This window comes from Symsagittifera roscoffensis, chromosome 3 (genome assembly GCF_963678635.1).
Source record: "Symsagittifera roscoffensis chromosome 3, txSymRosc1.1, whole genome shotgun sequence".
In the NCBI taxonomy this organism is placed as follows: Eukaryota; Metazoa; Xenacoelomorpha; order Acoela; family Convolutidae; genus Symsagittifera; species Symsagittifera roscoffensis.
Window position 1 is genome coordinate 27,597,084 of NC_087064.1, and position 25,618 is coordinate 27,622,701.

At 35.0% G+C, this 25,618-nt stretch overlaps 2 protein-coding genes across 3 annotated transcripts in view; one reads left to right on the top strand and one right to left on the bottom strand.

The window, feature by feature from the left end:
• Nucleotides 1–25,618, top strand: part of LOC134841199 (long-chain-fatty-acid--CoA ligase 4-like) — a 454,776-nt gene that overhangs the window by 201,209 nt on the left and 227,949 nt on the right. The gene's annotated exons all lie outside the window — the stretch shown is intronic.
• Nucleotides 2,793–25,618, bottom strand: part of LOC134841959 (uncharacterized) — a 45,754-nt gene continuing 22,928 nt past the window's right edge. For both annotated transcript variants that reach the window (XM_063858061.1, XM_063858062.1), the window contains 4 exons: nucleotides 5,797–6,031; nucleotides 4,853–4,957; nucleotides 3,956–4,154; nucleotides 2,793–3,473 (listed from right to left, as the gene is read on the bottom strand). In XM_063858061.1, coding sequence (XP_063714131.1) covers nucleotides 2,896–3,473; nucleotides 3,956–4,154; nucleotides 4,853–4,957; nucleotides 5,797–6,031 — 1,117 coding nt within the window. In that variant the 3' untranslated portion in view covers nucleotides 2,793–2,895. The remainder of the gene's footprint in view (nucleotides 3,474–3,955; nucleotides 4,155–4,852; nucleotides 4,958–5,796; nucleotides 6,032–25,618) is intronic.

Sequence of the window (25,618 nt, forward strand, 5' to 3'; positions counted from 1 at the left end):
TACTGCTAGTTTTTTACCAAACAAAAAAGATCAATATGTTCTGAGCACCAGTGGATTTAGGGAAGGGGGCGCGGGCGGACGCTCTCCTCCCCCCTCAGGGATTTGACCCCCTGCCGTCCCAAAGGATTCCCCTTTGTACTATTTTGAGATATCCATTTTTGGCTGATTGACCCAAAAAAATTTCTAAAGTGTAAAGACGCCTTCAGCGCCAAAATAGACTTATTTTGAGGGGGGATCACGCGCCGAGAAAAGGCAACTTTTTTATTTAAAATTTTCCAAAGAGTGCCTAAAAGCGCTTTTCTTGGCTTGTTTCTTCAAAATTTTGCCTTTGCCGCAGAGAGTTTGGTCAGAATGTGGTTTTTATAATGATTTGGGAGAGCTCAGAAAATCATTATGGTAAAACTAAAAAAAATTCGCCCTTCCTCTTTCGAGAAAATCTTAGATCCGCCCCTGGTGCTGAGCATTACATGTGAAAAAAAATCAATTAAGACGACCTTTTAAAATAATTACAGTGAATTGAAAATTGTTAGTTTGAGATATTTAGGCCAAAAATTCACCTAGCTCAGGTTCTTTTTTCTAAATTTTTATTCAAATCAACAGTTTTGAGACATTTGGTTTTTATTTGGCTTTTCAAGGTCTATTAACCAGTGTTCGTTTTATAAAACCTGATGAATTTTTCATAACCAAATGAAAAATTCTGAGATAAAAATTATCCTCGCGCCATATAAAAAGCAAAGTGATAGATTTTGCTCCTAAGAAATAAGCAAATATGGCAAAAAGCCTGCTTCAACCAATTTGGAAAAATCTCTAAGACGGATTGAATTTCCGCTTACGCGTTATCAGGGCGAAATATATCGCGCGTAATTTGTCCCATATTGGCCAAAATGGCAAACTTAATACCTCCATAACTCAAAAGTCATCAAAGGAGAAATTTTCTAAGTTTGGACCACATACAACATTACTTTTCAGTTAATATGAAAGAATCCGTCAAAATTGGCTAGTTGAAAGTCCAATTTTGTCCGCAGAAAAAGCCACCCCGAGCATAATACATTCCGTCACTTTTTTCTTAGAAAGTTGAACAGCAATACAAAACTTACGTGTTTCGATAATGCAAAATCATGCAAGATCATTTCGGGATATTAAATAATCTGATCAGTTTGACAAGTATACGAGACCCAAAAATTGCCCAAAAAAATTTCAAATTGCCAAAAACTAATTATTTGGCTGAAAATAATTATTTGAAAAATGACATTAATTATAAGTTAGCTTATTTGAATGCTTTAATTGGTTTTCTAATCAATAGGATATCTTGACAAAGTCTTATATCTTACAAAAGTTTTCATATGCCATGATAACTTTATATCTTGACAAGACCATGATTCCCAAAGATTGCGAATTTTTTTTTGACAGAGTATCTGTGATAATTATTCTGGATATAAAGCCAAGCTCATAGCAAGTAACAAAGTTGTCTTGCCAACAAAGTAATGGCTAGAAAGCATTGTTGAAAAAAAAAAAAAACTTAGCCATGATCTTGTCAATTTTCTTAATGCTCAAAACATTAATTCTGGTTCCTGCGAATGGTAAAGGAGCTATCAATAGGCCTCAACAAGCTTATGATAGTCTGTTTTTTTTTGTTTATAAATTAGCTTATTTGAATGCATTAATTGGTTTTCTAATCAATAGGATATCTTGACAAAGTCTTATATCTTACAAAAAATTTCATATGCCATGATAACTTTATATCTTGACAAGACCTTGAGTCCCAAAGATTGAGAAATATTTTTTGACAGAGTATCTGTGATAATTTTTCTGGATATAAAGCCAAGCTCTTAGCAAGTAACAAGGTTATCTTGCCAACAAAGTAATGGCTAGAAAGCATTGTTGAAAAAAAAATCAAATTTAGCCATGATTTTGGCAATTTTCTTAATGCTCAAAACATTAATTCTGGTTCCTGCGAATGGTAATTGAGCTATCAATAGGCCTCAACAAGCTTATGATAGTCTGTTTTTTTTGTGTTTATAAATTAGCTTATTTGAATGCATTAATTGGTTTTCTAATCAATAGGATATCTTGACAAAATCTTATATCTTACAAAAATTTTCATATGCCATGATAACTTTATATCTTGACAAGACCTTGAGTCCCAAAGATTGAGAAATATTTTTTGACAGAGTATCTGTGATAATTTTTCTGGATATAAAGCCAAGCTCTTAGGAAGTAACAAAGTTATCTTGCCAACAAAGTAATGGCTAGAAAGCATTGTTGAAAAAAAAAAAAAATTTAGCCATGATTAATTCTGGTTCCTGTGAATGGCAAAGGAGCTATCAATAAACCTCAACAAGCTTATGATAGTCTGTTTTTTTTTTGTGTTTTAACAAAAACAGAGGGGCGTTCAAAATATTGCCAAATTTGATAATATATACCATACACATAACAATGTCCGGTAAATTCAAAGAAGTTCGTTCAATGTCAAACAATGTTCAGTAAAATCGGACAAAGTCGAGCAAGTCGAATAATGTCCGGTAAAATCAATCAAAGTCGGAAAAGAACATCATTGGACTCAAAAAGTCGAAAACGGACATCGTTCGACTTAAAAGTCGAAGCCGTTTCGGTCGAATCATGAGTCGAGAACTTCAGCCCGTGTAGCCGACATTATTGTGAAGCAAATAGAACTATTTTTAATCTAACGTAAATTTATTCATCGTGACAAAAAATTCTAAAAATAAATTCAATCTAATAAGATTTTGTGCCCTCGAATCGCTTTTGTCCGAGCTCTTAAAAAAATATCTGACTTTGAATAAACTCATTTTCTACTGTATGCATAAATAAAGTGAGTGCTTCTGGTACTAAAAATTGGCTAAGCATTTGAGTTATTTGGGGAATTCATTTTTGTTCTTATGCGTCGAATTCTGAGATCTGATGTTTCCAATACTTCGCTTCAAGCTGATTGTGGACCAGGTTGAGACTCGAAGGGTGGCGCCCTGCTCCATGTCCCCCACCCATGTGACTCATTAAGCCAGAGTAAAAATGTGGGTGGTGATTGGGGCTATAATTACTCGTATTTTGATGCAGACTGGTTCTACTGGATAGAAGGTTCTTCATCGTCAACACCTGGACGTGTTTACTGGTTATATTTTTGGACAGACTCAGTTGGTACAAACAATCAAGATGTTCCATTTCGGTTGATTTTCTGTGTTTAACACGACTGATTACGTTATAATAGTAAATGTGAAATGCAAGAACAGATAAAAACAGAAATGAGAAACTGATTTGGTCAGCGAGGGCGCAGTAACGATGCCACTCGGATCCAATCATAAAAGCGAGACATGCGAACACAATGGTAAGTAGGCTTAAGAAAGAGATGGTCATGAAGCTGTACTTGTCCAGGAACGTCAGATAGGATATAGTCGGCAGGTGGCCCGAGATTGTCAGTTTGAATGTCACTGATGTTAGAAGGAGAGTGAGGGTGGTACCTAGAATACAGTGGCGGATCTAAGATTTTCTCGAGGTGGTGGGATTTTTGAGGGCGGATTTAAAACTTTATTGGACGTAACATTTTAGGACCTAACTTTTTTAGATCGACTAAGTTGATTTTCCCAGCTCTCCTAAAACACTATAAAGATCCTATTTCAAGAAGAAATTCCTGCGTCAACGTTTCTGGCATCTTTTTGAAAGATTCTGATCAGAAATTTAACATAAAAAGAAAAACTAGACTGTATCGTTTGAAGCGATCGTTTGGGTGGCGATGGGTTCGAATCCTTCATTTTTGTTCGTACTTTTCCCAAATAACATATTTGGTTGTATCTCATTATTTTTTCTAAGAACAAGTGTTCGGAGAATTACTGGCAAACGAACAACAGGTATGTTTACAACATGTAGAAAGGAGAGCAAGGTATGTTACAGCTGCAGCAAAGTTTTGTTATTGCCCAAAAGTGTGAAGGGATGTTCTACATGCCTATTCTGAAGTTGGGCAGGTGGTTTGGGATTGCAAATCCACAGAAGGAGAGAAGAGTGATGAAGGTGAGGATTAGGTAGACATTCCAGAAGAAGTAGCCCTGCTTCCTGCCCACGTGCAACACCGCCTTGATGGTGGGGGTGGGGTAATTCATTGCCTTGTCCGCCACCAACGAGGATTTTGCCACCAGCGAGGACTTCTGAAACATCGCAAACGCTGATATGCAGGATAGCGTTCGAGCGAATTGTGGACCAGGCAAAACTAGTCCATGAAACTAGCCCAAAAAACGGCTGCAAACTACATTGTAATAGATAGTGAGTTATGTATCTTGTACTGTACTTATAGAGTAATTTTAGATAGGGTACACCGTCTGCTCGTCACGCTATCTTATTTTCGGCCGGAGAGATTCGTGCAACTTCTTAGTCTAATACCGATCTTAATCTTACTCCTATATCTCCTGGTCTCAATAGATCTAGTGTACACCGGTTTGCGCGAGTTAGTTCCAGAATGAGAACAACTGTATTCTAAGTTTAATTCAAATTGTTCTGGTGTTGAAACTACAAGTAGTTTCAACACTTAAAAATAAGTGGGTTGTTAGTTTGATGGAGTATGATTGGTTAGTATTTAATATTTTATAGAGATAAAATATCATAATAATAACCAATGATAAATACTAATTTAGATCTGGTTCCAATAGAACAAAGTTCGTATTAATTAAAATTTTATGTATAAATAAACCAATTAGATCTTCTGCTTCACGAAAACTTGAGACCGTTGGGTGCTGAAGATAAAGAAAAGATGAAGATTGATATGGGGTAAGCTGAACTATTTATAGCAGGTGTTTTCCCATAAAGTGACTTGAATTAGCTAAAAAATTAGATCGGATATTTTTGATACCTTGTTGCCGATGTTAGATCCAGATGATTCTTTGATCTGCACATGTTCGAACATTTTCCACTCCTGGTCATTTCTGAACGCCTCGCAGAAGATGATGGAACAGTTCTGAAAAACTAACAGGTCCATAAGGATTTTTTGCGTGGTCATCCTCCATTTCAGAGATCTTTTCAAAAAATTTGTCGCTCCCGCTCGTGCCCGAAAAAAGAATTATGAAAGAACTAATGTTAAGCCTAGAATGAATTTTTCATCCAGGTTAAACATTGGCTGATCTCTTGGTTTATTACTAATTTTGGCAGGATTAGTGTCAAGATCATATTGCATGGATGATCAGATTAAAATAGAAAAAAGCTATTAAAAAACAGAAAAACTTGAAAAGTATTTACAACATCAATTTTAATTATGTTCGAGTTAACTTCAAGTGACAACAAAAGCGCCAAGCCTGAGGTCGCACCATTTTGTGGATGAAAGTTAAAAACTGTAATTCGATGATCAAAAATTGTAATTTTGATCATCGAAATCTTCAAGCAAAATGTTATTGCTGGCCTATTTTTTCTTGCTGTATATTGTCTTCTATTGTTTTATTTTGAAAAGAATAACATTCCGTATCTACTCAGAAGGCGAAAAAACAATAATGAAAAAAAAATTTTTGTCTTTCAGTTTTAAAAATCTATCATCGAATTTGGTTTTAAAAAAATCGCGCCGCAAAAAATCCCGATAAAAAACAATCAATGATTTGCTAATTTCATAAATAGGAACTACACAACAATGAGTGCAGATCTTTTTTTTGAAGTTGTGAACTTTTTTTCATCATGAGTAGATAGTTTTTTTTCTGTTCCGGTTAAACAAATACTTGACTTTACTCTGGATCTGGAGCTAGCGAGTCCAGTTGAACCAAATTCTAGATAAAGGAAGAGAGCTTCATCGAGTGATTTATTGTACACTACCTGGTCGTCTTCCTTGAGTGTGATTTCACTCCTGTCAAAATCAGTGCTAACTTGCACACTGATTGCCTGCACGTCCACTGGGAAGTGTTGCAACTCCATCTTCTGATAAAACGCCCCCCTCACTTTCCTCCGGAACACAATCTCAGCTGGTCCAATCCCGGAGCCAGACGTGGGGTAGTGCACAGTGTACCATCGGTCGTCCCGGCCACGTTTAACTTCTTCCAGATTCTTCAGTCTGCATGAAAAAAAAACTTTTAACGCGAATGCTTCTTTCCTCAGGAATTCGGCCCCCTGCCGACCCAAAGGGTCCCTCTTTGGTACTTTTTAAGAAATCCATTTTTGGCCGACCGACCCTAAAATTTTTCCAAGGGCACCTTTGGCGCCAATATATACTAACTTCTTTGAGGGGGAGCGCGCGCCAAAAGAACGCAATTTTTTTGTCAACCTTTTCAAAAAAGTGCCCAAAAACGGACCTGTTTTTTCAAAAATATGCCTGCGGCGCAGAAAATTTGGCCAAAACGGCGTCTTTTTAGTGCTCAAGGAGAGCTCGGAAATCAATTTGGGCGACCTGAAAAAAAAAGGTCGTCAATGTTTTCGAAATTTTTTTGAAAATCCGCCCCCTCGAGTAAATCCTAGATCCGCCCCTGCGTAGTATAGTGATTCATTGAAATTAAACGTGAAATTAATCAATTTTGTGCACACTGTGGGATCATTTTGTTTTGAAAAAGTCGGTCTCTTCTTATAAAACGAATAATCGAAATATGAAGGAAGCCAAACGAACTGAATTACATTCAACCTATCACTAAGGCTGCTTGCTGATCAAAGCGAAGTCCAGAATGATCCGCCTGATCTTAAAGACCAATTGAAAAATGGTTGAAAAATGATGGAATAATCCAGGAAAAGTTTTTTTTCACTTTGTCCCCCGCACGCTATTCAAGTACAAGGGGATATATTTAGCAACTCGTATCGTAATAATTAGACGATGGATTTGCCCCAATTCAATTTGGAACGTTCTATTCCGCCGCTCACACGTGGTATATTAACGCAATCTAGAAACTTTTAATAAAAAAACGCCTAGTTGCATGCAATTTCCGTGCAGTTTCTGCCAAAAATTGATTGATTGAAAATATAACCCCAAGCTTAGTTGTGAAAAAAACGCAAAACATTGCGCCAAAATTATCCCAAATTGTCCATTTTAGCAATGTATCATATAGGCAATTTTCATCAAAAAACGCCTAGTTGTAAGCAATTTCCGTCCAATTTCTGCCAAAAACTGATTGATTGAAAAAAAAACCCAATCTTAGTTTAAAAAAAAAAGAAAGAAATTGCGCATTAATTATCTCAAATTGTCCATTTTAACTTCGTCTTCATCTGCTAAAAATTGATTGATTGAAAAAGACAACCCCAAGTTTTGTTGTAAAAAAAAACAAATATGTTGTGCCTTAATTATCCCAAACTGTCCAATTTAGCAATGTATCATGTGGGCAATTTTCATCAAAAACGCCTAGTTGCAGTCAATTTCCGTCCAGTTTCTGCCAAATAATAATTGATTGAAAAAAAAAACAACCCCAAGTTTAGTTGAAAAAAAAGAAAAATATTGCGCATTAATTATCCCAAATTGTCCATTTTAGCAGTGTAATATGTAGGCAGTTTTCATCAAAAAACGCCTAGTTGCAGGCAATTTTTGTCCAATTTCTGCCACAAATTGATTGATTGAAAAAAATATCCCCAAGCTTAGTTGTAAAAAAAAATAACTGCACATTAATAGTCCCAAATTGTCTACTTTAAACCCCATCATGTTACCTAATAATCACTGGGGAAGTTTACTATGTTTGAGCTCCGGGTAACAAATTTTTTCAGGTTATGTATCAAGTCAGAGCTTAACTATTTTTTTTCACTTTCAATAATGCAAACTCAAAATTGATTTAAATTCATTACTGCACAGTTTTCAAAAGATGTGTTTCGAAACCAAGTTTTATTTTGAAGCTAAGAATCATTTAAAAATATTATTTTGAAACTATTTTCACTTAAGCTCAGGGTTTTTTTGTTGTTCCTTTGAAAATTGTATATATCAAGTGCGCAAAAGGGTGCTTTGAAAAAAAAACGATTTGGCAAATTTCGAAGCTCTGAAAAAAATTTCCAATTTCGTCCAAACGCGTGGCGCAGGTTTAAAAAAATTATCCAGTTTGGGTTAAGAGAAAAACTAACTGAATCTAATAATGTGGCCTAAGGCAATATATTTTGTTTTCCGCAGTGACATTAAAAATTAAGTTTCGAATGCAATGTTTATGCAATTTAAAACTTTTGTTATCTTGGTCAACTTTAAAACTTAATTGTAGCACTATCTCTGCCTTTAATTCGTAAGTGGCCAACTAGTTTTTTTTTACAGAGTCAATTGGGCGCGGAAATTGTTCTGATAAGTTGCTTACTGACGGCTAAAGTGCCCTATGTTTGGACATAAGGTGTGAGTGACAAAACTGAATTTCACAAATTTTTATTTAATCAATTTTTTCAACCTTAGTTTTTTTAATTAACACTAATGAACCGTCGGAATTTTCAAGATTCAGGGTTTTGTCTTGGTACGGTCAGTCCTGTTATTTTTTTGAATTTGAATTTGTGAGTGAGATTTTTTGTACTGTTATATGAGTGAGAAAAAGGCAAGATTGGCTAATTTTGCTTACGCGTGATTTATTCGTTCTTTTAGACGGTAAATTTGGTATAAGCCAGCATTGAAATAAACCAAATGGACTAGCAATAAACTATTTGATCTTATTCATACGTTACTGTTTGCGAAATAATTCATGTTGTTATCAAAACAACGTGTGAGCGACTACGTAAAAATGAAACAAACTTCACATATGATAATGCGCAACCATACACATCCAAGCATAATTTTTATGGAAAATGACTAATCATGCGTGGCACATACGTTTGTTTTAAAAACCCTCAAAATAGCTTTTTACGTATGGAAGAGATTTTTCACATTTTTTTTTCTCTGGAAAACCATGAAAATAGAAGTTAATTGACAAAAATTACTGAGAAAATGTATCTTTAGTACACGATACGCTTTTATTAGATTTTTGATTTTTTTCACCATGCAAACCATACGTCGCACCATAATGGTGCTATTTATGGAAACGATGTTTCCATACAAAAACAACTTTAATAGAGCATGCCATGCATCAACACAAACAGTATTGACAAAATTTTGTAAATATCGGGGTTTATTTGCATTTTCAAATTTTGAGGGGGTAAGTAAGATCATACTTTTGGACAAAAAAATGCGTGATTGGTGAAAAATATATTTTTTTTCGATTTTTTTTTAAATTTTCATTCCGGAGCAAATCTTCATTTGGCACATCTTGAAACGAGTTAAAAAATAAAACTCACGAAATATAAACCCATGAGAATATTGAATTTATTTGATTATTCAGTTTTTGTATGTCGCGCCAAGTATGGTTGTTTGATAACCATACGTCGCGCCATATATGTTTCCATGGTAACCATACGTCGCGCCATATGTTTTCATGGTATCCATACGTCGCGCCATGCATGATACCATAGTAACCATACATTGCAAGCATCCATGGTAACATATCATTTCTCAACAGCCCCGGTAAAAGTATCAAATTGTCTCATTTGAAGTCCCCCATAATAAAAAAAATGTGCAACCATACGTCGCGTCATGCATGGAAAATGTTTTATTTTAACATAAAATTACGTCGGCAATTTTTCATAGTTTCCAAGGAACCATGCATGGTGCAACGTATGGTTGCACATTTTGGTCGACCCGGGATTTGTTAGCAATTTAGATAACCAATCAAAGTAAAATTAGGAACATTTTTTAACAAAATGAATCTAATTGCGAGAGCGCTGTGGAACTTTGCGACCTATTTTCATGCGCCTCGAAGCTAGTTTTTTCTTCCAATTAGTTTTTCATTTTTCCTTTGATGAGTTGTCTTACGTTTCAACAGCACATTAAATTAAGACGTGCTTTCCGCCCAATTTCTTTTAGATTTTTGGCTGTGTGTGATTTTATTGCTACCATACCAATATAAAAACTGTCGTACACCTTTTCAATTTATTCGGGCCAAACAAGTAATTGTTTACAGCATTGGAGATCTCGAATGAAAAATGTGAAGTAATATGGATGACGAAAACATTTTATTAATTTTAATCACCTGTTTTGAAGTACAGAAAATTGGACGGAACCAAATTCTCTTGCGCAAAACTTCCCTCCCACTCCGATAACAAGCACGAAAAAAACATCGCAAACTAACGATGGTTGGCAAATTAGTTTTAAAGAGATCATTAGAATCCTTTCAACTTAACCTGTATCGTCACTCGCTGCGAAATTTCTTTCATCATTTTGGCACTTTATTTAGTCTTAACAATAATTGTTTCCTAAAATTCAAAAACTTCTGCTCTCGTGGTCAATAACGAAATTGTCTAGAAGATCTGTTGTCTGAAGAATCAGATCTAAATTATAATTGAAATTTTGTCTGATTCGACTCTTTGTTCATGTTTTTTTCTAACTTATTACAATGGAAGATGCTTATCAAGAAAGACACTTTTTTGATATCGCCTGGGGAACCAGTCGAGTTTAAAAATGCTACAAATTGTCTCATTAGAAAGCAAGAAATGAAGTGTGCTTGCTAATGATTTGACGATTTAAATTGTCCAAAGTCCATATCAAGGGGAAATTTCAGCTTAAGTGGTTTTTTGGCCCTTCAAACTTAAAAAAAAACTGAGTTGCTCCAACAGAACAGCAAAAACTTTATTCTAACAGGACTTCTCATATCAAGTCAAGGTGATAAATGCTCCAAAAGCGTATGGATGTTTCAAAACATTTGATAAAACGGATTAAAAAGTGAACTCCACGCTAAGGACAAAATGCATGTTTTGCACCCGCACTGAGTAAAAAGCGGAAATAATCAATTATATTACAATTATAACGTACTTTTAGCAAAACTACATTTTAGATGCTTAAATGAAATATCATCCCTTATAATGATAACATTTTCGTGACATTATAATGAATTATAATCAGTTATAATTGAAAATAATTTTTCCGAAAATCTCTTAGAATCTCTTATATTCTATTATAATAGATTATAAAACTTTTTTCTGTCAAAAAGCTCTAAAAATGAGATGTCTTGTAACTCTTTGGTTCATCTGAACACAAAATTTTACCGCAAAAAAAAAACTTTCATAGAGATCCCTTCATATTAGTTGAAAGAATCCCGCGGTATGTGAAATAAAACCCTTCTTTATAAATCATGAAACTAAAGCTGTGTGCTGATTTTTTGGTGGTCAAAACAAATTAAAAAGAGTATCATGAAACAACTCTTATCAAGAAAAAATTTCAAAAACGTTATAAATTTGAGTTGATTTGGAAACTGTTGAAACAATTTTCCCAATTTTCACATAAACCAACGTCTACGAAAAGCGTAAAATATAAGCAATTCAGGTGCAAGGTCGAAGACAAAATGGGCAAAAAAAGGATAATAAACAATTATAATCGATTACAATAGATTTTTTCTCCAAAACAAAAAAATTAGACATTTGTATAAAAATTATCGATTATAGTCGATAATAATGTATTGTAATTGATTATATTTGAATTCAAAAAGAGAGAATATAATCGATTATTAATTATTAAAAATCATTTTTATCTCAAACTGGTACTAAAATTCATCATTATTGATTATTAACGCTTGAAGTTGGATGCTAGCACCTATTCATGCGTTAAAAAGACTAAATAGTTTGCCTCAATTCATTTTGAAAGGAATTCTGAGTCATAAGGATTCAGCCATTATGCAAAGAGCTGCGCATACTCTGACTGCCTTTAAACGTTGATGAACAAGCAATCGGTTAAAGTATTGATAAAAAAGATCACAAAAAAATCTAATTTTTAAATCTCTTCTGCACGGTATGTTAAGCACAATGTTAAGTTTTTTCTCTGTTCACGTCTTAAAAAGCTAAACTATTTACTTCAATTAAATTTGAAATGATATAATTGCCACTTCTTTAGAGGCAGTTGGTCTTTCTAAATCTCAACACGACTGAATGGCCAAAGCTTTTGTTTATATTTGGACCGTTGAGGAGGCTCAGAGAGAAGCGTTTCATCGAGAACGTTTAGTTTGATCATCGAAACTGTTCTATTACCGTCTATTCGAAAAACATCTATGAAATGAAATCAGATGAAATACAAGGAAAAATGATTAAACACCTGAGCACTGAGCGCTTAAATTACATTTTGTATAACAAGCAAAAAATTCGAAATTCAGAGAAAACGCGGTTTTTGGAGGCAGATTTTCGGGCATTCTTTTTTTGATTCCGCAGATGGACGGTCTATGGCAGTTGAAGCAAACTAGAAAGAAATGACGCTGGATTTCGAAAACTTTTAGGGGATTTCCCAGTCAAAATGTTGCAACTGGATTCCAGAGATTGTTAAGAATTTCAGATATTGTTTAGAATTTTGCAATTTGTAAATGAACCGCACAACCATAATTTTAAAGGTTTGAATGTAGGACCCGGTTTGATACTTCCTTTGTTTTTTTTTACAAGTTTTAAAATTTAAATTTCTGTTCCTTGTACTCTTTTTACTTTAGAGTTTCAGATAATTATATTAGCACTTGAGACAGAATTAATCTCTTTCCCAATTTCCTCTTTTTTACATAATTAACCCATTTCATTGCCTTCTTTTTTACAATTTTAAGACCACTATATCAGCAACTGAGACGAAAAACTAATGTTTTGAGTTTTAAGGCTGTTTATAGTTTATGAGTGGGTTCTGCAGAAAATGATCTTTCCTCTAAATTCCGTATTAAAACATTTGTGGAACCTAAAAAACTATGAAATTCCGCAAAATAAAATAAATTGACTGTGAAATCAACTGTCAAACTGTTGAATTTAAGGGAAGTTGACTCAGTCACCAAGATAAGTGTTTTTCTGAAAACCAACAAAAATTTATCGTTGTTTTTTAGACGTACACGATTTAGTAACCAACGTTCACACCCTACACATTAGAATTGAATAAGTATCTCGATTTTTTTTTCTCCGTTTTCAAAATTAACTAAACAGTAACCAACATTCACATCTTATACATAATATAAATTTCGGCATTTAGTTTGTTATCATTTGCTAGTGGATATCAATGAAACACCTTTGAATACATGGATATCTGTGGAATCCAGAGCGTGAAAGTACAAACTTGCGTTCAATTTTAAAACCTAGCTTGGCGTCATAGTATGAACAAAACTGCTTGTATCATGACGAAGCCCTGAATGTTCCGAGTGCCTTTTAAAGTCTATGGAGCAGTGTTTGCTTAATTTTGCAAAAAATGACAATGAGAAGTAAAAGCTACAATTTTTTTTTCAGGATCGCAGGAATTGTTTCACTATCAAATGATTAATTCACTATCCAGGCCCAAGGATAGTGAATTAATTTCCTGATTGCGTGAAAAAACAGTTGCCAAAACGCTTTAGTCAACGAAAAAACTGTTCATGCTTCTTTTTACTTGTTTTCAGATGCTAAAACAGCTGTCCCACGCAATTATAGATTTTTATCAAATGTTTTGCAAGACTTATCAAAACTCCAGGTTTTTCATTCGACCTTCGAAAAAACTGGGTTGGTTTTTATAAAGCAATTTCATTTTTCTTAGCCATTTGTCGGAATGTTAAAATGAATTATAGTAATATGATACTAATAACAATTGTAAATTTAAATACAAGTTTAGTACAGAGAGCTTTAATCCACCAAAGTTACTTGCAACGGTAACTTCAGGAGGCTTCCAAGTACGCTATTTGAGGAAACACCCCGATGAGATCTGAATATCGGCACTATAAAAATTGTACCTGTTTCCTTAAAGTTAAGTTCATAACTCCCCTCCTAGCGCCCATAAACACAGTTTTAATTATCAAAGATCCTGATCAGTCAATTGTTGTTGCGATATTGAGATCACTAACCAAACAAATCTGCAATTTTTTCCGATAGTAGCCAATTTTAGCAGAAAAAGTTTCTGGTCTTTTAGCTCAAACTGTTATCACATAGCAGATGAACAGGAAATTTTCAACAATCTGCTAGACCGATTGAGCTATTGACGTTTTCTTAAGTTTTTAAGACCTGAATGAATTGGGGTTCTTTATGGTTGTATGGTACTATTTATTGAATTTTTACATTCTGCTGTGCATTCTGCTTTGAAACAAGTTTGGCCGAGTTTTTCTAAACAGTGTTAGAACACAGGTTTCAAAATTTATAAAGTCGGGCAAATCATTCAACAGCATTAAATACGATTTCGTTTGAAAAAGACATTTTTTTTTAGTTATGTTTTATTTATTTTTCAGAACATCACTAACTTCAAGCACAATTTGATCATAATGTATTTAAAGATGCAAGAAAACTAACATGTCAACCACTCAACTCAATTACGGAGCTTTCTTTTATGATTTGGCCTCCATGTTAAAAATAGAAACAAAATCACGTTTTCAAACAAACACTGTCTGATATATTTTTGTTTTTCAAAAAAGTCATTCTCAAAACAGTTCAAAAGGAAGCACGGTTGAGTGTATCAGAGCAAATCCCTGATTGATTCGACTGCCCTTTGCCACCCCTGTGATAGGACGAAATACATTGCGAGTCAACTATTCCAAATCGACTGAATTGGTTATTTTTAAACCCAGATAAACCCATGAACAAGAAACTGCTCGTATATCAGGGTAAAGCGAATTTTTCGATAATTTACCCCGAGCGCGAATATTTCGATAATTTCTTTGAACCTTGAAACACGCATAAAGTACTTTTAAGCAAATAGTTAAAAAAACTTTCAAGTAGCTTTTTTTAAGTGGCATTTTTTCGAGTTTTTAAGTAGCTTTTTTGACGGAAAGTTTTTATATGTCTGAAAAATATCAATCTCCTGAGCTCAAAATTTAAATAAAAACACAATACCTGCGTCTTTTTGTTTTGACATTATGATTGTTTGAGTTTGCGACCATTTTAAACAGTTTGAGAAAAGAAAAGCGCAATATTTTTGAAGGGGAAGTTTAGAAAAAATTGAAAAAAAAATTGCAAACCGAGTGAAATCGAAATTCAGTTGTCACTTGTCATTTTAACCAAACTTCGTTTGGTCTGCAAAACTGGAAAATTCAGATTATTTTTCTTGACACTAAGACAACTTTTTCGTGTTTTTTGAAGTAAATCACGGTGTCGTAAATCACACTATTTTATTCTAGTTAATACCAATTCATTTGTAACTGGTTACTTAGCTTTGACCTTGACATGCTCATTCTCTCCGGCGGAGAAAATGCGCTGCTCACTTTTTAATGTATTTACTTTGAGATTAATTCACTTTTTTAACACGCTTTTAACTGTACATAAGTAGAATTAGCTATAACAAAGGATAATTTTATCATGGCGCAGTCTAACAGTAACGAATCAAACGTGAGAGGTATACCTTCATTTTGTTAAAACCACACGGTGGACCCACCAATTCCTTGGGAGGAGTGGAGCGATTTATTCCAATTAGCAATAATCGCAAAGAAAAATATCGATTTGGACAATCTGCTAAATCCGACAGAACGTTATCATCCACAACCTCCACTTCTGGAAAATCCTCCGGAGAGCGAAACAGAACCACAAAAAACATCTCGCTTGGAAAGGAATATTCGCGAACAAAAAAGATACGACGACGAAAAAGTCAGAAACAAAGAGATTTAATGGCATGAGATTCGAAGGGGCCGACAAAAAATTTAGATCTATACTTTACTTAGCTCTTGGAAATGAACGGAAGAAAATATTCGGCCAAAAGTTCACAAGAGTTAAAACCCTACAAATCTCTTTTTAAAAGTTCTGGGAAAATCTGTCGATAGCATTCGTGAGAAAAACAAATGTAACATTTGAAAGACACAAGTTACTTAATAGAAGACAAAGAGAGAGAGAGAGAGAGAGAGAGAATCGTTGGAACATTTTTGGGGAGCCCTCGCATAAATGGCTAAGAGATGTAATATATCCGCAGGAGAAGACGAATGGATCCGCGGAATTTTTATAAATAACATGAAGAACTCGGACATTCAACGCAAACTCCTCACTGAAACTTTAGCACCTCTGGAGGCATTAAATGTGGCCCTGATTGACGAAAAAGGTATAACAAACCACATGAAGATGACGAGTACTTTTAAATCCAACGGATATTCTTCCATTAATCCTTTTAATCATTTTAATATTAAAAGAGAACCCACTTTAAATATCGAAAGGAGGAACACTTGCATGAAATGCGGCGGAACATTTTCTAATGGACACCTGGAAGTGTGCCCCGCGAAGGACACAACTTGTATATCGTGTAAAGATCGCGGACATTTCACCAAACTTTGTAAATCACGCCGTAAAAATGTAAATATTGTAGACAGCCAAATTGTACATAAAACAGATTGTAATTATCCTTCGGAACAACCGGATGTAAATAATGACCCTGTATATAGAGAATGCTGTGGAGTAATAAACGCCTGGTCAGAATCTGGACAGAGCGATAACGATGATTACTCTGTATTAAATGTGACAACTATCTTTGATAACGAAGGAAAAGAATTGAAGAAATTGCTAAACATTGGTTTAGGAAAAGAGAATCAAGTAATTTTTAATATTCAAGTAGATTCAGCTAGTCCAGTGAGCTTCCTCAAACAAAACGTTCTTCATGAATTGAAGCTACGAGACCCATATCCGAAGAAATATCCGGTGGATCAGGCGACGAAAGAACTCTATTGCGGTTTCACGGATAACTCGATCAATATCATTGGAAAGCTAATCGTATCAATTTTTTCGAATGGATGGTCCCACAGGGAATGTCACTTTTTTCTAACGGAAGGACACGAACGAAATATCCTTAGAAATGCCAATTTGCCGAAAGTGGGAATTGAAGTATCCCAGAATCATTTCCCTCACTTCATCAACAAGAAAACTTGTAAGTCCATAAATTTATTTTCTTCTTCGAACAAAGAGAAAGAAATAGATATGATATCCAAGACCTTTGAACAACTTTTCCTTCGGGTTGGAAATAATAAAAATCAAACCAAGATAATACATTTCCATGAAACGATCCGATTAAAGGGCAGACGCGTTCCGCTTCACTTACTCGTTTCAGTAAAGACAGAATTAAACCGATTAAAATCCGAAGAACATATCAAAAAACTAGAAAATTGCGACAAAAACAGATTTATTAGCCCAATTGTTATTACCTGCAAAACGGACAAATCGTTAAAGTTAGCTCTAGATTCTAAATTCATTAACAAACAAATTTACGAGAATAAAAACCAAATGCCCAACATCCACGAACTAGTTGGCAACGTAGCCTCACAAATTTCAAACGATTCTGTCGGAGAAATGTGGTTTACAAATCTAGATTTAAAGAACGCATATAGCCAACTTTCCTTAGACAATTTTACTAGCAGTCAAATGCAACTTTAGTCTGGAAGGCAAAGATATAACGGGCAGATATCAATTTTTAACCGGTTTTTATGGACTGAGCGACATGCCAAATGAATTTCAAAGAATCATGGACTCGTTAATCGGAAACATTCCTTTTACTAATTGTTACCTTGACGATATTTTAGTTGCCTCCAAAGGAAGTTTTATCGATCACAAGAACATCGTTTATAAAATTTTATCTGCTTTGAATAACTACAATTTCGCAGTCAAATGGTTAAAATGTAAATTCTTTCAAAAAGAAAAAGAATGGCTCGGTTTTAAAATATCAAAGTCAGGAATCGCCCCCCTAATCGACAAAACCAAAGCGATCAAACAAATCCCAACTCCAAAAAACCTTTAAGAACTAAGATCATTCTTTGGGTCAACAAACCAATATATCAAATTCGTACCAAGTTTAGCATCCCTCGAAAGCGCTTCAAGACCTTTATTAAACAAGAAAACGATTTTCTCTTGGATTGAGGATCATAAAAAAGCGTTCGAGAAAATAAAACTAGAAATAGTTAACCTCACAGAAAATACTCACTTTGACGTTAAACGAGTTAGGAGAGTAAAAACCGATGCTTCCCATAATGGTCTGGGCGCTTCACTCGAACAAACCCATGGAATTGAACGGAAAACGATATCTCTTGCTTCAGGATTTTTAAACCCACACGAGTCTAAATATTCGACAAATGAATTGGAATTGTTGGGAGTTATTTGGGCGGTTAAGCACTATAAGAACTATCAGTACGGTTCCGAATTCGAAATTATTTTTGAACATAAAGCCCTCCATTCAGCATTACCACCAAATCACGGAAACAAAACTTACCACAGCCGCTTAACAAGCTGGGTCGATTGCCTTTCAACCTTTAATTTCACAATTAAACATCTAGCAGGGAAAGACATGTGCTTTACCGATCTAATTTCAAGATTCCCTTCGGAAAAAGCAACCCCCCATCTCAATTTGATGAAGAATTCGTAGTCGCAACTATCGACAAAATATACAAAGCCTTAAATCTTTCAGATAAAAATAAATTGTTATGCAATACCATTGGCTTAACTACAGAAAATTCCAATTACACAAAATTACGTAATTATGTGATAATCACAGCTCTTAAATTTATTAACTCATCTATTCCAAGTTTCAATCAAAAACACCACAGAACTGAACTTTGTAATTCCAAATGTTTTCCTTCGGATTTTTCAATCATTGACACAACAAAAATTACTATATCAAATCCAGCTTTTATTTATTTCTTAATTCTTAATTGCAGCTTAATTATGAATTCGCAGGACCGTAAAATTATAAAGAGTGTAAATATGTCAAATAATCAAATTGTAATTAATCCTTCTACTTCCGGTATACAGGTCACAATTGATTTCCCAATTTCTTCAGAACACAAAAAACTAGTGTCTAAATACCGAGAAGCGCTTCAAAATAAAGTAGAAAAGATTAATGCAAACTCACATTATCTTAACCAATTTACAAAAGACCTACATGAATCCGACGGTACTTTTAAGCAAATAGTTAAAAAAACTTTCAAGTAGCTTTTTTTAAGTGGCATTTTTTCGAGTTTTTAAGTAGCTTTTTTGACGGAAAGTTTTTATATGTCTGAAAAATATCAATCTCCTGAGCTCAAAATTTAAATAAAAACACAATACCTGCGTCTTTTTGTTTTGACATTATGATTGTTTGAGTTTGCGACCATTTTAAACAGTTTGAGAAAAGAAAAGCGCAATATTTTTGAAGGGGAAGTTTAGAAAAAATTGAAAAAAAAATTGCAAACCGAGTGAAATCGAAATTCAGTTGTCACTTGTCATTTTAACCAAACTTCGTTTGGTCTGCAAAACTGGAAAATTCAGATTATTTTTCTTGACACTAAGACAACTTTTTCGTGTTTTTTGAAGTAAATCACGGTGTCGTAAATCACACTATTTTATTCTAGTTAATACCAATTCATTTGTAACTGGTTACTTAGCTTTGACCTTGACATGCTCATTCTCTCCGGCGGAGAAAATGCGCTGCTCACTTTTTAATGTATTTACTTTGAGATTAATTCACTTTTTTAACACGCTTTTAACTGTACATAAGTAGAATTAGCTATAACAAAGGATAATTTTATCATGGCGCAGTCTAACAGTAACGAATCAAACGTGAGAGGTATACCTTCATTTTGTTAAAACCACACGGTGGACCCACCAATTCCTTGGGAGGAGTGGAGCGATTTATTCCAATTAGCAATAATCGCAAAGAAAAATATCGATTTGGACAATCTGCTAAATCCGACAGAACGTTATCATCCACAACCTCCACTTCTGGAAAATCCTCCGGAGAGCGAAACAGAACCCCAAAAAACATCTCGCTTGGAAAGGAATATTCGCGAACAAAAAAGATACGACGACGAAAAAGTCAGAAACAAAGAGATTTAATGGCATGAGATTCGAAGGGGCCGACAAAAAATTTAGATCTATACTTTACTTAGCTCTTGGAAATGAACGGAAGAAAATATTCGGCCAAAAGTTCACAAGAGTTAAAACCCTACAAATCTCTTTTTAAAAGTTCTGGGAAAATCTGTCGATAGCATTCGTGAGAAAAACAAATGTAACATTTGAAAGACACAAGTTACTTAATAGAAGACAAAGAGAGAGAGAGAGAGAGAGAGAGAGAGAATCGTTGGAACATTTTTGGGGAGCCCTCGCATAAATGGCTAAGAGATGTAATATATCCGCAGGAGAAGACGAATGGATCCGCGGAATTTTTATAAATAACATGAAGAACTCGGACATTCAACGCAAACTCCTCACTGAAACTTTAGCACCTCTGGAGGCATTAAATGTGGCCCTGATTGACGAAAAAGGTATAACAAACCACATGAAGATGACGAGTACTTTTAAATCCAACGGATATTCTTCCATTAATCCTTTTAATCATTTTAATATTAAAAGAGAACCCACTTTAAATATCGAAAGGAGGAACACTTGCATGAAATGCGGCGGAACATTTTCTAATGGACACCTGGAAGTGTGCCCCGCGAAGGACACAACTTGTATATCGTGTAAAGATCGCGGACATTTCACCAAACTTTGTAAATCACGCCGTAAAAATGTAAATATTGTAGACAGCCAAATTGTACATAAAACAGATTGTAATTATCCTTCGGAACAACCGGATGTAAATAATGACCCTGTATATAGAGAATGCTGTGGAGTAATAAACGCCTGGTCAGAATCTGGACAGAGCGATAACGATGATTACTCTGTATTAAATGTGACAACTATCTTTGATAACGAAGGAAAAGAATTGAAGAAATTGCTAAACATTGGTTTAGGAAAAGAGAATCAAGTAATTTTTAATATTCAAGTAGATTCAGCTAGTCCAGTGAGCTTCCTCAAACAAAACGTTCTTCATGAATTGAAGCTACGAGACCCATATCCGAAGAAATATCCGGTGGATCAGGCGACGAAAGAACTCTATTGCGGTTTCACGGATAACTCGATCAATATCATTGGAAAGCTAATCGTATCAATTTTTTCGAATGGATGGTCCCACAGGGAATGTCACTTTTTTCTAACGGAAGGACACGAACGAAATATCCTTAGAAATGCCAATTTGCCGAAAGTGGGAATTGAAGTATCCCAGAATCATTTCCCTCACTTCATCAACAAGAAAACTTGTAAGTCCATAAATTTATTTTCTTCTTCGAACAAAGAGAAAGAAATAGATATGATATCCAAGACCTTTGAACAACTTTTCCTTCGGGTTGGAAATAATAAAAATCAAACCAAGATAATACATTTCCATGAAACGATCCGATTAAAGGGCAGACGCGTTCCGCTTCACTTACTCGTTTCAGTAAAGACAGAATTAAACCGATTAAAATCCGAAGAACATATCAAAAAACTAGAAAATTGCGACAAAAACAGATTTATTAGCCCAATTGTTATTACCTGCAAAACGGACAAATCGTTAAAGTTAGCTCTAGATTCTAAATTCATTAACAAACAAATTTACGAGAATAAAAACCAAATGCCCAACATCCACGAACTAGTTGGCAACGTAGCCTCACAAATTTCAAACGATTCTGTCGGAGAAATGTGGTTTACAAATCTAGATTTAAAGAACGCATATAGCCAACTTTCCTTAGACAATTTTACTAGCAGTCAAATGCAACTTTAGTCTGGAAGGCAAAGATATAACGGGCAGATATCAATTTTTAACCGGTTTTTATGGACTGAGCGACATGCCAAATGAATTTCAAAGAATCATGGACTCGTTAATCGGAAACATTCCTTTTACTAATTGTTACCTTGACGATATTTTAGTTGCCTCCAAAGGAAGTTTTATCGATCACAAGAACATCGTTTATAAAATTTTATCTGCTTTGAATAACTACAATTTCGCAGTCAAATGGTTAAAATGTAAATTCTTTCAAAAAGAAAAAGAATGGCTCGGTTTTAAAATATCAAAGTCAGGAATCGCCCCCCTAATCGACAAAACCAAAGCGATCAAACAAATCCCAACTCCAAAAAACCTTTAAGAACTAAGATCATTCTTTGGGTCAACAAACCAATATATCAAATTCGTACCAAGTTTAGCATCCCTCGAAAGCGCTTCAAGACCTTTATTAAACAAGAAAACGATTTTCTCTTGGATTGAGGATCATAAAAAAGCGTTCGAGAAAATAAAACTAGAAATAGTTAACCTCACAGAAAATACTCACTTTGACGTTAAACGAGTTAGGAGAGTAAAAACCGATGCTTCCCATAATGGTCTGGGCGCTTCACTCGAACAAACCCATGGAATTGAACGGAAAACGATATCTCTTGCTTCAGGATTTTTAAACCCACACGAGTCTAAATATTCGACAAATGAATTGGAATTGTTGGGAGTTATTTGGGCGGTTAAGCACTATAAGAACTATCAGTACGTTTCCGAATTCGAAATTATTTTTGAACATAAAGCCCTCCATTCAGCATTACCACCAAATCACGGAAACAAAACTTACCACAGCCGCTTAACAAGCTGGGTCGATTGCCTTTCAACCTTTAATTTCACAATTAAACATCTAGCAGGGAAAGACATGTGCTTTACCGATCTAATTTCAAGATTCCCTTCGGAAAAAGCAACCCCCCATCTCAATTTGATGAAGAATTCGTAGTCGCAACTATCGACAAAATATACAAAGCCTTAAATCTTTCAGATAAAAATAAATTGTTATGCAATACCATTGGCTTAACTACAGAAAATTCCAATTACACAAAATTACGTAATTATGTGATAATCACAGCTCTTAAATTTATTAACTCATCTATTCCAAGTTTCAATCAAAAACACCACAGAACTGAACTTTGTAATTCCAAATGTTTTCCTTCGGATTTTTCAATCATTGACACAACAAAAATTACTATATCAAATCCAGCTTTTATTTATTTCTTAATTCTTAATTGCAGCTTAATTATGAATTCGCAGGACCGTAAAATTATAAAGAGTGTAAATATGTCAAATAATCAAATTGTAATTAATCCTTCTACTTCCGGTATACAGGTCACAATTGATTTCCCAATTTCTTCAGAACACAAAAAACTAGTGTCTAAATACCGAGAAGCGCTTCAAAATAAAGTAGAAAAGATTAATGCAAACTCACATTATCTTAACCAATTTACAAAAGACCTACATGAATCCGACGGATTACTTTTTATGGACGGAATATTGGTTATCCCATTTTCCCTTTGGAATGCTGTAATGAAAACCTTACACGAATCTCACCCTGGACAATTCGGTATGAAATACCTGGCACAATATATATGGTGGCCACACATAAATCGGCAATTCTACTTCCACGGGCTAAATTGTTTAGAATGCACACAAACCGGTAAGAACATCAGAAGTATTATTCCTATTACCCAAACCAGCGAACTACCACCTCTTTCTGAACCTAACGAAGAGTTAAATCTTGATTTTTCCGGCCCATTAGACAACACTTGGAGGAAAAACAAATATCTTCTATTATGCATAGACCAATTTATTTTCAAAATTTCCATCGGCTAAAATAACATCATCAAACTCATCAAACACAGTAATCGAACTTCTCTACGATTATTTTTACCTCCCTGGAATTCCAACGTCTATTTGCGTTGACCACGTATCCTGTTTTACTAGTCAGAATTTTCGAACAACACAAACCTTCTTTACAACTCGCTATCTCAAAAATCATTTGGAATAAAAAAAAATGCTCACCATTCGAAATTCGCTCTAATAAAAAACCGAATACCATCTGGAAGCAATTGGCAACTAGTAAATTATCTGGTGGATTTTTAGACAGAGGGAAGTCAATCTATAGCAAGGAACGAGCTCTCGACTGGAAGACAGACGACCGGATTGAAGACGACTACAAGGACAGCCTAATCCCAAAGAAGAACCAATCTCCAGCGGAGAAAGGGTACGAATCTGACTGCCCACCTACATCCAAACCTTCTTCTTCCCGCCTACCTCTACAAAGCCCTTTCAAAGGTAAAATACTTCGAAAGAATAATGAAAGTATAAACGGAAATCCTTTCTACAACCATCTTAACCAGAAAATTATAAATAAATCAAAATCTACGCTAAAATTATCCAATGGAAAAATCATCAGAAAATCCGAAATTGCTATTCCGAAATCTAAATTATCTTCAATTCGCTCTTTTAAAGGAAATATCTCTTTCCCATAATTTTCAATCACTGATTTCCAAGTAGGCTCAAGAAATACTCCAAAACAGAAACCCTCACAGACAAGAAAAACCGGACCAAATCTAGACAAGTGACAAAATCAGCCACGTCGGACAACAACACTAGGACAAGAGTATCAAACCAATCCAACAAAGCGACTAAGAACAGATCAACTCGAAACAAGGCCACGACTTCCTACGCGGGTTATTTAGCAGGTGATGAATCTATGTTCATTCCGTCGGATACATCCGACATTAGCGATTGTGAATGGATCGCGGGCGGTTTTCCCTTCATGGATGTGATCAGAGAACGCCTCATCTCGGATATTTTTACTTCGCATGAACCCAATATTCCTTCTTTAGATACTCAAACATCTCAAACTAATATAAAATCTGGGATTTTAGATGACCCGCCTGAAACGCCAGCTCCGTTAGATTGTCCAATCAGCATAACTCCCGCAGGACAAAGTACCACTACCTCACAACATCACAATCCTATCACTCTAGACTTGACGATAAAACCCTCGGATACTCCAGCGGAAACAAGGAGGAAAGTCGAGGGAGACAAATCTGTCGACTTCCCAATTTTCGAAATCGTTGAATCCTCAGACGAAAACGCGACTGTTAGAGAAACCCAACCAAAGGAGACCATCAACACTGGTAACGATTTTAAATAAAGACGCTCGAGTCGAAACGTTTCTTCCTCCCCAATTCTATGGTAAAAGGTTTTACATAGATATTATAGACGAAACCGACTACAAACCTGGCTCCGCGCGAAATCCGATCTCTCTCGATGGCAATGACCGATCTGGCCTTACTTCTTGAAATATCAACAGAAGTTTGTCGGACAAACAAACCCCAATTTTCAGCATTCAATCGGCAGAAAATACAGCTCGCTCGCCAAATTCTTCCTTATCCGAGCCACTATCTCTGTCCTCTACCGATCAGTCATTAACAGTTTCGATGATTTCATAGACTTCGATAGTGAAACTTTCAATGCAGAGCCAGAAAAATTTATGGAAGGCAACAAACCAAATAACTGAAACTCAAACTTTTTCTTCTCTTTTATTATCCCTAAGGATAATCTTGGTGCCTCCTTAACTTGTTTTAAGTCCTCTAGCACTACCAGATGTTTAGTCATAGTTTAACTGCCGCTTATACTAATCAGTCACTCCGTCGGAGTACAAATTTTTACTGTGGTGTTGGTCGGTGCTTACTATTTCATCTTCGCTATCTTCCTTCAGAGGGAGAAAAGGATCAGTTACCTTATTCATTTAACTAATTGTAGTTTAAATTTTTTTCCCATTAAGAGGAATGTCGTGAGTCACACTATTTTGTTCTAGTTACCAAATAATTTGTGATTGGTTACTTAGCTTTGACCTTGATATCCGGCGGAGAGAATGCCCTTCTCACTTTTTAATGTTTTTACTTTGAGAATAACTCACTTTTTAACACACTTTTAACTGTACATAGGTAGAATTAGGTATAACAAAGAACATTTTATCACACGGCATAAGGGGCAATTATTTGATGCCACACTTTACCTACTCGACTCACGAATTTTTCTAGACGCATTAAAGATCGCGAAGAAAAAACATCCTACGCCATAGAAAAAAAACACCCTACTTATTGAAGTGGTCGGAACTAAAAGTAGAAT